The sequence below is a fragment of the Perca fluviatilis genome, chromosome 20 (genome assembly GCF_010015445.1).
Source record: "Perca fluviatilis chromosome 20, GENO_Pfluv_1.0, whole genome shotgun sequence".
In the NCBI taxonomy this organism is placed as follows: Eukaryota; Metazoa; Chordata; class Actinopteri; order Perciformes; family Percidae; genus Perca; species Perca fluviatilis.
The window spans coordinates 11,366,908-11,378,301 of NC_053131.1; the positions used below are offsets into that span (position 1 = coordinate 11,366,908).

Consider the following 11,394-nt stretch of genomic DNA (forward strand, 5'->3'; position numbering starts at 1 on the left):
AGTGCAAAAGTCAAGTTGAAAAAGTGATTTATTTCAGGAATATGCTCTTTTTTCACATGCAAATATTAATTATAAAAACATGGTGCTTGAAGACTTCATTTAATTTAAAAAACACTCCTTCACAAATATTCTCCCCCACAGTGATCTGACTGACTGCATGAAAATCACATACTAACATGTAGGCATTAAAAATAATCAATGCAAAACAAAATCACAAGTTGAAACAGTTCATATGTTCATATATCACAATTGTGACGACAGAGGTCAGACGTTAATTAATGGCAATAGGCTAAATGTCAACCTAGAAATTACTTTTATGCCCCAAAGTTAAGAAACTCTGAGCTAGACAGTGGTGGAAGTACTCAGAAATTAGTAATACCACAGTGTAAAAATACTCTGTTACAAGTAAAAGTCCTGCATTTAAAGTAAGTTACTGAAGTAAACGTACAACAGTATTAACATCAAATCGATCAAAATATATTTAATATACCAAAAGTAAAAGTATTCATTATGCAGAATGGCCATTTCAGAAGAATTTAAATTCTACTAGTGGATTATAATTTGTGATGCATTAATGTGTTCATCACTTTAATGTTGCAGCTGGTAAAGGTGGAGCTGTATACTGCTGGGTAGCTTAACCTTTAAAAAAAAACATAATATGAAGTAGTTGATTGATATTTTGTAATCTGAATCTGCAAAGTAACTAGTAACTAAAGTTATCAAATAAATGTAGTGGAGTAAAAAGTACAATACTGGCTTCAAAAATTTTGTGGAGTAGAAGTTAAAATTGGCATAAAATCGAAATACTGAAGTACCTCTCACTAAAATTTAACTGAAATACAGTTCTGTGTGTGTGTCACCACTGAAACTAGAACATAAGACTTTAATGATAAAAGTTACCCACATCAAAACAATGATCATGTATTATTGTAAAGTATTTCAAAAAGACATTTTTATATGTGCAACCCACAGACAGTATAGTACATTTTATGGGTCGTGTTCAGTGATTTAAACATGAAGCTCAGCGAAATACATTCAGGAAGACTTCTATGCTTCACATTCTCTCTCTCTCTCTCTCTCTCAACCTCATCAGCTGACTCTGGGCGTTCACTCTTTCAGTAACCAACCAGTTTTTGCCACAATCTCCGTGAGCTATCGCATTGTTAAATACAAAACTTTAAATCTGTTCTACTCTCTGTTGCTGTCAGTTGTCATTTCAGGCAAAATAGATGAGTCCCTCCTCCAACCCATTCACCTCCAGTTCTGACCATTCCCAGCAGCCAGGGGTTCCTCCATCATCAGAAGCCCTGCTTCATATAAACATCCATTCAGATCTTCAGGCTCTTCCTTAATCCCTTCATCACCACCACCAGTGTCTAGACTCCATCAGGTGAATTTTCCTGTATATCCATGGCCTCTATACACCTTATATTTTAACATTGCAATGAAGTCTAACCAAAGACTCTAACATATCAGCCTGGTTGTGCACCATAATAATTCAACTTATTTGACTCTTAAATTAAGTCTCTCCTGATTGAAATGAAATAAAACGCTGGGTCCAGCTTCTTCTGTCTGTTCCTCTGGGTTCCCTCTAAGTGGCCCCAGCCAGCCTCAGTGTCCAGGCCCACTGGCATGGCATCTGGCTGAAGGAGAGCTGGGGCAGCAGAACCCGCAGCCCGCTGGGCTTCACAGGCTCCCACTGCACAGACCCGTGACCAAGAAGCACCACCTTTTTTAAAAGCAACACATGAACAACGTTGACATGTTGACAGAAAGAGAGAAAAAAAGAGAGAACTGCTCTGTGAACAATGAGTCAACCCTCATATCCCAGGATGCAGTGCAGTTATTGGACATTCCAGCAGGGTTAGACCAGCTAGATCGATATATTGAGTCTTTAATTACATACTGGCCAGTCATTTCTTTCTCTGCTAATATGATGGAGGTTCCTGTCTGACCACAGCTACACCACAGTCTGTCAAACCAGCAATACATTTGTTGTTGTTTTCTATGCAGATTTTATTTATTCATGTATTCAGTTTATGATATTAGATCTGAAACAATTAGTCAATTATCTGATTAGTCAATTGTCAACTATTTAAAAAGTTGTTTAAATATTTTTTAAGCAGTTACTCTGTGTGAAGATTGTTGTCAGAGAAAACTGTCAAACACTGGCAAACCCTTTTCACTATTTTCTGACATTCACAACTATGAATCAATTAATTGAGAAAACAATTTATAGATACATTGATAATAAAAATTGCTAGATAAATTGATAATAAAATAATTGTTAGTTGTATCCCTATGCTCATGTAATTCTTTATTTAAACAGGTGGCATGCTTCTTAGTGCTAAACCGTACAGTGAGTGTTACTGACCTAGAAATAAGTAATATGTGGCATGAAAATTTTCTCATCTAACAGATATTGACTATCTGCAAACAAATGTATGTTATTGGTGACTTCAGTTTACAGTAAAATCATAAGTAGCTACCTTCAAATATCCATTTAAATCAAAGGCTAATCTTAGCCGATACTCATTTTTTTAAATACATATAATACATAAAATACATATATAACATATAACATAGAACGTACAAGTATATTTGGATTATAAGGATCCCTTAAACCTATTTTTTATATATTTTTATTTTTTAGAATTTTGACCAAGTTACGTACTGAGCGGGACATTTTGCAGTTGAAAAATAAACTTATTGGTGGACAAAGTATGTAATGGAGGTTTCTAGATTACCTCAAACATATCTTTCTATCCTTTCGGTCCTGCAGTTTCTTCTTACACAGCAGTCGTCCTATATGCTGATTCTTATATTTTGGCAATAAGCTAATAGCTTGACTAAAGCGCTAGTCTTACCTGAGTCTGTCCTTGTGTAGCCACAGGTTCATTCAGAATCACAGATCCATTATTGGGCCAATCCAGTAAAATAGCAAAGATGCTCTTTTCCTTTGGTCTGAAAGTGTACCTGTCAAGATATACTAATTATTATCAATATATAGGCTTCTGTCTGAGCTTAAAAATATCATTAACAGTATCTGATCGTCTTTATTATTATTATTATTAGTGGTATTATTATCTTATTACACTTTAGTTTGATTGACATCATGTGAAGGAGGACATTAAATCACATACAGCTAAAAAGAATGTCAAAGATGACAAAATGTAAGTCTTATTTCTAATGTGCTTCTTAATGTAAAAGTTAGCAAAGATGCAGCAGCCAGGTTGCTCGGCAACATCGTACTACCAACAATCCAACACAATAAATACCTATATCAACATCATCAATAGAATCAAACGCCACTTACTCACTCACTTGAGTAGTATAAATTTTACCAGGCAATGTTTGGAAAAATTACGTTCTGTACAAGGATTTGGGGATTTTTATGTAAGAAAATGAACAAAATATGTCATCTTTGCTATAAATTTCCTTAAAAAAGTATCTTTGATCAGATTTTGATACATTGAATCCAAACCAAACATATATTATACAAACACACATGAGAAACCCACCAGACGTTGGGAGTGACGGTGTCGTTCTGAGCCCGCCATGCTGTTGTGTTGTAGATGGACTCCCCGTTGACCTTCAGCCACTGACCCACCTGCCTCAGACGCTCCTCGAAGATGGGAGCGATCCTTCCATCGTGTGTCGGGCCGATGTTCATCAGCAGGTTTCCCCCACAGGACACAGTCTCCACCAATGTCTAAAAACACCAGGTTGGATTTTATAGAAAATACTTTATTGCTGTACAAAGATTACTTCACAGTCAGGGCGCTGTTCCTTCAAAGCAAATACGACTAAAACCAATTTTCATTGTTAATGAAGCATTTAAGCCATTTTTAACCAAAAATGAACTGGTTACAGCTTCTACTATGTAAATATTGGCAGATTTTCTTTGTCTTTTAAAGTAAACTGAATATCTTTTGGCTTTTAGACTGTTCACACACAAAAAACCTAATTGAAATATGTGAACTTGAGCTTGGGAAGATTTTGATGTGCATTTTGTGCCATTTTCTGTCATGTCATTGATCATAATGAGCAATATCTTCAAAAGGAAAAATGAATTCAACATACTCCACTAAATCCTCAATATATATAAGCCATTAAATCATGCATAATCATGTTTGTTCAACCTAATAAAAAAAAGTTTACAGGTAAATGATATATTGAATTCTCACTGCTACAAGCTGCTCTATGGTGAGGTAGTCCCGGAGAGGAGCGTTGCGTCTGTAACCCCAGGACTTTGTGTCAATGGTCATGCAGTTTTCCCACTTGTGTTTGAGCAGGTGCCCTGGCTGGTAGCGATCAGCACAGGTGTAATATCCACCGTGGGTGCAGATGGAGCCAGAGCCCCAGCGATCATTCGTCACCACTGTGTCTCGCACAGGACTGTGAAGTAATAGAGGTCAATATCACACTGGCTGCGTAAAGGATACAACTTATAAAACACACACTTACTGTATAAAGTCATTCAACAATTACCTGTCATTATAGAGCCAGGCTAAGAAACCTGTGCTATTCCAGTACTTGTCAGGTGCGTCCCCATCTCCATCAGACCAAAGTACCTCTGGTTTGTACTTGACAATGAGCTCATAAAGCTCGGGCAGAGTTTTACTGGTTGGAAAGTATTGTGTAGTGAAGACATTGGCAGCGTCCTGTTCAAAGAGTGGATTAAACCACTCAAAGAGAGAGTGATACAGCCCTAAACGCAGGTCACTGTTAGCACGGAGAGCACTCGCCACTTCATCTACCAGATCTCTCTTTGGTCCAACATCCACTGCATTCCAGTTCCAGGAGTTTTTTGAGCCCCATAGTGTGAAACCTGAAAAATAAAATAATACATTTTCTGCATGGCTGAAAGGATGCAGCATTGCATATGTGGAATGTGGCATTATGCCTTTGTTTTAGCACTTTGAAATGATCTTTTTGTGATGATAAAGTATAAACAAGAATAAATACTGAGAGACAGGATGTGGATCATGTCCTGTACCTTCATGGTGTTTTGTGGTTAGGACGATGTACTTTGCCCCTGATGAGACAAAAATGTCCGTCCACTCTTTGGCATCAAAGAACTCAGCAGTGAACTGCGATGCAAAGTCTTGATACTTGAAGTCTGGAGGATAATTCCTCTGCATGAAGTCAACATACGGCTTTAGTTTTTGCTTCTGCCAGTACCACCTGAAGCAGAAAACAAACACAAAACAGGCTGAAGGAAAATGAGCCACTCAATGAAGGTAAACAATACATTAATAATAAAATGAATTAACATATCATAAGCATGCTATAATACGCTGTATAATACCCTTGAGCCTTAAACATGGACATGTTATCATAACCTTAAAATAACCCCTATTTTTTAGGTTCAAAGTCCATTAGCTGTTCTGGAGCTTTTGAGCCTATTGCATGACCTTAATCAGCAGGGGTTTGCCCAGTGTTCATGCAGTTGTATATTTCCAGTTTGTATATTTTCTGAGTACTTCAAGGTCTTATCGCCCTGTTAACTTAAAAGTTGAGTATCTCACTACAAGGACCATTTATAGTTGCTATTCTGGAGCTTTCTGACATACATGATTTTCATCAGTAGCTAGATGATCAGATTTGAACCTCAGATTTTAAGCAAAACTCACCAGAACCACTCACTGCCGAAGCTCGGAACAGAGAAAACCCCCCAGTGTATGAAGATGCCAAACTTGGCCTGATCGTACCACTCTGGCAGCGGTCTGGAGTCGATGGATTTCCAGTTAGGTTCGTATTTTGCTCTGCAGGTGCTGATCAACAGCATCGATAAAAGGAAAGAAACAGTTAAACCTCCCATTTTAGGTCAAAATCACCTACGATAGTGTGGCGAAACGATCTGGAGGACGAGGTGACTATCGCAAGATATAGCATCACGTGGATGGTAAAATGATAAAGCGATAAAGTCATAACCAAAAAACAGGAACAGTTATTAATAACTAACGTAGCTAACTAACGTCTAACGTAGAACACAGCTTCTTGAAAACATTTTGGGTGTTTAATCTGTTGACCGTTGTTGCACCGATGATGTTAAACCAATCAGATTTAATGGAACCCCGCTTCCCCGGGGAACCCTGCGTTCTACATCTCGCGCTCCTACGAGTCTACGCATGCGCGGTCCGTCTCGCTTTGCGGAAGAAGGTGATGTTTTGATTTTGAACGCTACTCCACATGCATGGCTACGTTGACTGTCACTGTCATATCTCTGCGGGGGATTTTGACAAGGTATGCTCGCCTTTTAAAGGGTACAAGTAAATATTTTATCTCTGAAATAACTCATTAAGCGTTGACTTTCCCTCTTTTCTTTGTCAGGACATAGAGGAGGTGATCGAGAATTCAAAAACGGTGAGCCGTGTCCTCTAAGAAGCATTGTCCAGAATAGTTATGTGTGTTTAAACTTTTGCTTTATCATTTCCCAGGCTGGATTGTTAGCAATATTAGCCGTGGCCGAGCATGCTGGGGAATTTGACAAGATTATTGAGTTGTCACAGAGGTAACTAACTATATAATTAGTATTAGAGTGACAACATTTGAATTTAACGTGTTGTCTCTTTGTACTTATATTTATACTTTTCCTATAGGTTTCCAGGTTTTATTTTTCCCTGCCTTGGAGTCCACCCTGTTCAAGAAGTTTCCCCAGAGCAACAGAGGGGGGCTTCTCTCCAGGTAGGAAGACACATTTCCTAGCTCACCGGTAGTAGTATCTAGCCAGGCAGGTAGTTTTGGTTTGAGAAATTTCTCTGACGTCCTATCAGAGTGCCATCCTCTGATCCATATTCTTCATATATGTGTGCACTTTATTTACATAAACATTTAGATTTTGTAATTTTACTCTTGTTATTTTGGTCTACGTTGTAGGCTATATATACTATTTATTACATGTTTTTTATAAAATATTTTGCCTTTATTTAATAACGACCGTAGAAAGATGATAGGAAATGAGGGGAATAACAGGTGGGGAATCAAACAGGCCCCCAGGCTGATGTGAACCAGTTCTTTGTATGAATAGAGGGTAATGTGGAGGATGGTCTGGCAAAGTGAGACTAGGGTAATGCAAACTAATAGTTAAATTGACAGACTGTAAAGCCCTTGGAGGCAAATTTATAATTTTGGGCTTTATAAATAACATTTACTTGAATATAATTTTGTTGTGCTCACAGTTTTAAAATACAGCAACATCTCTTTCCATAAACAATGTCCTTATTACTCTGGATGATCAACAGAAGACACTGACAATACTTTCTGTAGGAACTCCAATGAAAACTGCTCCAGAGTAACAGGGACATTGATGGTGGAAAGACGTGTTGCTGCAGATTTATTTTTTTTAAATATAATTTTGTAATGCTATGAGTACCGAAGACAAATGTGGTAATGCGGCAAATAAATGTCTGCAGTTGTCATTATAGCGAAGGAATAAAGAATGTTTTTTTTTTCCTGACTTTTTTGCAGGATCTAGATGCTGCTCTACCCATAATAGAGAAATACAAAGACCACCTTGTGGCCATTGGGGAGGTAATAATTGTGACTAGTGAATAACAGTTTTCTCTCCTGGCTTTCTTTTGCATTCATGTTAACAGTTAACGTTTCCCATCTGTTACTTTAGGTTGGTTTGGATTTTACACCCAGATATGTTAGCGGTGAGAGTGACAAAGAGAGCCAAAGGCAGGTCCTCATTCGTCAGGCACAGATGGCCAAGGAACTGGATCTCCCTCTGTGAGTAGTACTGTAGATGTACTCAATAGACCTTTTTTCGGGAGCATCTAATCAATATACAGGCACCTTTTTTCCTGATAATATTTGTATTTATGAAATCCACGCACACGCAATCCTTGACATTTTAATAAACAGGTATTGGTGGCGTTCCCTGAATTTGATGATATATTTGGCTTTTTTTTTTTAGCTTGAGCTTCGTATGTGCAAATAACATTGAAGACATATGCTGTACCTTAACCAACAGATTTTTATAATATTTTTTATGTTTGTTTTATTTCTAGAAATGTTCATTCACGGTCTGCAGGAAGACCCACCATCCACCTTCTGAAGGAGCAAGGTAAACACTAAACAGCAAAGTTTAGATTCCCTTCTGTTTACTTGAGTATTTTAGAAGTAAACTAGACTGGGTAAACCCAGCCCGATCTGCCGGTGATTTGATTTCGCCCTGCAACTCAGGCTGGAAACCTGTACATTTTTCTATCCTGCCTCCGTTACAAATCTGCGGGGACCGATCACAAACTGGCTTATCCACCTGGCACGCTATTGGCGGGTTTAACACGATGAAGATAGAGAAGTGACGGCAAGCAGCTTTTTGTTTACATTCAACATGGCGGCCACCAAAGCGCAGTAACCCGTTGATGAGAAGCAGTGGCAGCTAAAACTGTCATGTCCTGTTAGTAGTGTCCTGTACACTGTCCTGTGACTCCCATGACTGTCCCAGGACAGTCAGACACTGTCCTGTACACTGTCCTGTGACTCCCAGACACTGTCCTGTGACTCCATGACTGTCCCGGGACAGTCAGACACTGTCCTGTATACTGTCCTGTGACTCCCAGACGCTCCATGACCTGACTGTCCCGGGACAGTCATGGAGTCACAGGACAGTGTCTGGGAGTCACAGGACAGTGTACAGGACAGTGTCCGACTGTCCCGGGACAGTCATGGAGTCACAGGACAGTGTCTGGGAGACACTCCTCAGGACACTACTAACAGGACAGGACAGTTTTTGCTGCCACTGCTGCTGCCGTTGATGCCGCTGTCGCTGCTGTTTTTAAAAGATTTCAAAGGCAAGTTTTCTCTGAAAACGGAACAGAAACTTGCCCTGGAACAATTCCTACAAAAGAAGGATGCGTTTGCCTTACTACCGACCGGCTTTGGTAAAAGCCTAATTTACCAGCCAGGTGGCCAAAATAATGGAGCTCAGCTGATTGGTTGAAGGACTATCCAATTGCATACAGAGTCATTTGAACTATGCCCGTTGACCACGCCTCTTGTGCAGTAGAAAATACAGAGCAGACTCCCCAGACTAATGTTCAATCTTAAGATTGAGCTTGGTCTGGTGATAGCCAGACTAGAAGTAAACCACAATCCCTCTGAAATTTCACTAGGTGTTGAAAAAGCCCTTCTTCACGCTTTTGATGGGAAACCGTCTGTTGCCATGGAGGGAGTGAAGGCTGGATATTTCTTTTCTATCCCACCATCCATCATACGCAGTGAACAGGTACAGCAGAGCACCTGATAATGTTACATTTACACTGTATTATAACAACCCAACCTGTTTAAAATGTTCCCAATTAGTAACACTAACACACTTACACATACATATCATCTCATTTGTCATTTATGTGTGTAAATAATAGGGAAAACGTTTTTTTTCTATTATTATTATTATTATTGGATTTTATAGACACAGTTGCAAATTGTTAGAATATGTTGTCCTTTCTATATGTGAGCTTTTATAGTGTACACAACTAAATTACTGACACAATCTCTTTATCATAGAATTTTTATTGTTGCAAACTGCATTTTACACTTTAAACCACCCCACCACCATAATGAACCCTACCCAGCCCCAACAAGGAAACCCCAATCTGAAAAACTGTATGTTGAAGATCCAAAAGAAAAAAGAAAAAAATGAATATATACATACAAACCATTACATATTTGCATACCGGTACAATAAAGCGTATCTACATACAAGCAAGGATACATGCAAAATTGAGATGATATTAGCACAAAAAAAAACAACACATCTAGGGTTGGTAAATCATTAAAGAATGTAATAAATTGTTGCCATTTTTTGCCAAAAGATTCTCCCCTACCTCTGATATTGTACTTAATTTGTTCAAGTTTAAAAAAAAAAAAAAGGCCAGGTCTTTGAGCCAGACAGAAATAGAAGGAGGTTGTGAGGAGGTCCAAGATAACAGTATTCTGCGCCTAGCGAGGAGAGATGCAAAAGCTACGGCATCAGCCTGTCTACGGCTCAAAGGCTGACACTGAGATGGAACACCAAAGATTGCAATCAAAGGGCAAACTGCCAATTTGACCCCTAGGACATCAGACACTACTTTAAAGAAAGAGTTCCAAAAGTTCTGTAACTTGGGACACAGTGCAAACATGTGGCTAAGGTTGCATGGTGAAAGTTTACATTTATCACACAAATCTGAAACATTTGGATATATTTTAGAAAGTTTTGACTTTGAGAGATGAGCTCTATGAATAGTTTTAAATTGTATAAAGCTAAGTCTAGCACACGAAGTGGTGGTATGTACACTGTCTAATACTCTGCCCCGGTAGCCATCCTCAAACTCTAAGTAAAGTTGACACAATCTCTTTAGAGAGACTAACATGTTTACTTGGTTGATTTTATCACAATGAATGTTAATGATTGATTGTGTATTTTCCACCAAGAAGCAGAAACTTGTGAAACAGTTGCCATTAGAGAACATCTGTCTAGAAACTGATTCACCTGCTCTCGGTCCAGAAAAGCAGGTAAAGTATTTATTTATTTTTATTAATTTGCATTGCATGATTTCATATTTTTTAGGAGGATAATGCGATATCTCCTTGTTGTTGTTTTTACATAATTATTGTGCCACATACAACTAAAATCTGTTATTTCATATGCATTTATCATTAAAATACCTTACGTTTTATTTACCTACTCATCCTTCTTGTTTTGTGTCCTGATTGCAGGTGAGAAATGAGCCCAAAAACATCTGTATCTCTGCCGAGTACATCAGTAAGATCAAAGGAGTGTCGCTGCAGGAGGTGATGGAGGTGACGACACAGAATGCTCTCCGACTCTTCCCAAAGCTAAAGTCTGCTATCAGACCCTGATAAAGTGTAAATCAATTTCAGAGCCACACATTTAAAGCAAAAACAACTATGTGTGGACTTGTGTGCTTAAAGTCATTTATTTATCGCCATTTATTATTAAATAAAGGAAGATGAGATAACAATTTACCAAAGAAGTTGGATATTTTTCATGTGCATGATGCTTCTGAAACGTCCAACATTTTATGAACACCTTGTCATGCAACAGAAACAACAGCTGGCATGCATCATGGCCACTCATTTAAACATTCATGTCATTATAAAGTGAATAATCATAATGTGCCACTGTGTTGTTTTTGTATTTCCCATTAATAGATCTAAGCAGAGCAGTGATATCATTAAGTTAGTATTTTCACTGGTCACTTGTGCTATAATTAATTGCAATGTTGCTGCTCTTATTGAAATGGGGATTCATCATTCACTTAACATCAGCTGCTATATCCAAACTCTGATGGCCCCGGATCAGTGGCAGTTCACAGGTGCATGGGGTATTGCTGCCTTGCAGTGCTCCTCATAAAATCTTACTTTTTAGCACTGAGT

At 38.4% G+C, this 11,394-nt stretch overlaps 2 protein-coding genes across 3 annotated transcripts; one reads left to right on the forward strand and one right to left on the reverse strand.

The window, feature by feature from the left end:
* Positions 1-10: 10 nt before the first annotated feature.
* fuca2 (alpha-L-fucosidase 2) lies at positions 11-5,985 on the reverse strand. Its single transcript, XM_039787050.1, has 7 exons — positions 5,637-5,985; positions 5,000-5,187; positions 4,492-4,831; positions 4,188-4,398; positions 3,522-3,712; positions 2,868-2,976; positions 11-1,729 (listed from the first exon to the last, which is right to left on the reverse strand). Exons 1-7 carry the CDS (start codon positions 5,822-5,824, stop codon positions 1,592-1,594), a joined length of 1,365 nt encoding a protein of 454 aa, XP_039642984.1. The 5' UTR covers positions 5,825-5,985; the 3' UTR covers positions 11-1,591.
* A 64-nt stretch (positions 5,986-6,049) lies between these two features.
* Positions 6,050-10,983, forward strand: LOC120549868 (putative deoxyribonuclease TATDN3). 2 transcript variants are annotated; one of them, XM_039787051.1, is made up of 10 exons: positions 6,050-6,249; positions 6,337-6,369; positions 6,444-6,517; positions 6,606-6,690; positions 7,474-7,536; positions 7,628-7,737; positions 8,019-8,074; positions 9,126-9,238; positions 10,429-10,509; positions 10,714-10,983. In XM_039787051.1, exons 1-10 carry the CDS (start codon positions 6,196-6,198, stop codon positions 10,855-10,857), a joined length of 813 nt encoding a protein of 270 aa, XP_039642985.1. In that variant the 5' UTR covers positions 6,050-6,195; the 3' UTR covers positions 10,858-10,983. The 2 variants fall into 2 exon arrangements, with proteins under 2 accessions (XP_039642985.1, XP_039642986.1); XM_039787052.1 differs by having other exon boundaries at positions 10,432-10,509.
* Positions 10,984-11,394: the final 411 nt, after the last annotated feature.

Coding starts and splice junctions, on each gene's coding strand:
- fuca2 (XM_039787050.1), bottom strand. CDS start 5,824: ATGGGAGGTTTAACTGTTTCTTTCCTTTTATCGATGCTGTTGATCAGC. Junction 5,188..5,636: donor TTCGGCAGTGAGTGGTTCTG/GTGAGTTTTGCT, acceptor TTTCTGCTTCAG/GTGGTACTGGCAGAAGCAAA. Junction 3,713..4,187: donor CCATAGAGCAGCTTGTAGCA/GTGAGAATTCAA, acceptor TGGTGTTTTTAG/ACATTGGTGGAGACTGTGTC.
- LOC120549868 (XM_039787051.1), top strand. CDS start 6,196: ATGCATGGCTACGTTGACTGTCACTGTCATATCTCTGCGGGGGATTTT. Junction 6,370..6,443: donor TGATCGAGAATTCAAAAACG/GTGAGCCGTGTC, acceptor ATCATTTCCCAG/GCTGGATTGTTAGCAATATT. Junction 10,510..10,713: donor CTCTCGGTCCAGAAAAGCAG/GTAAAGTATTTA, acceptor TCCTGATTGCAG/GTGAGAAATGAGCCCAAAAA.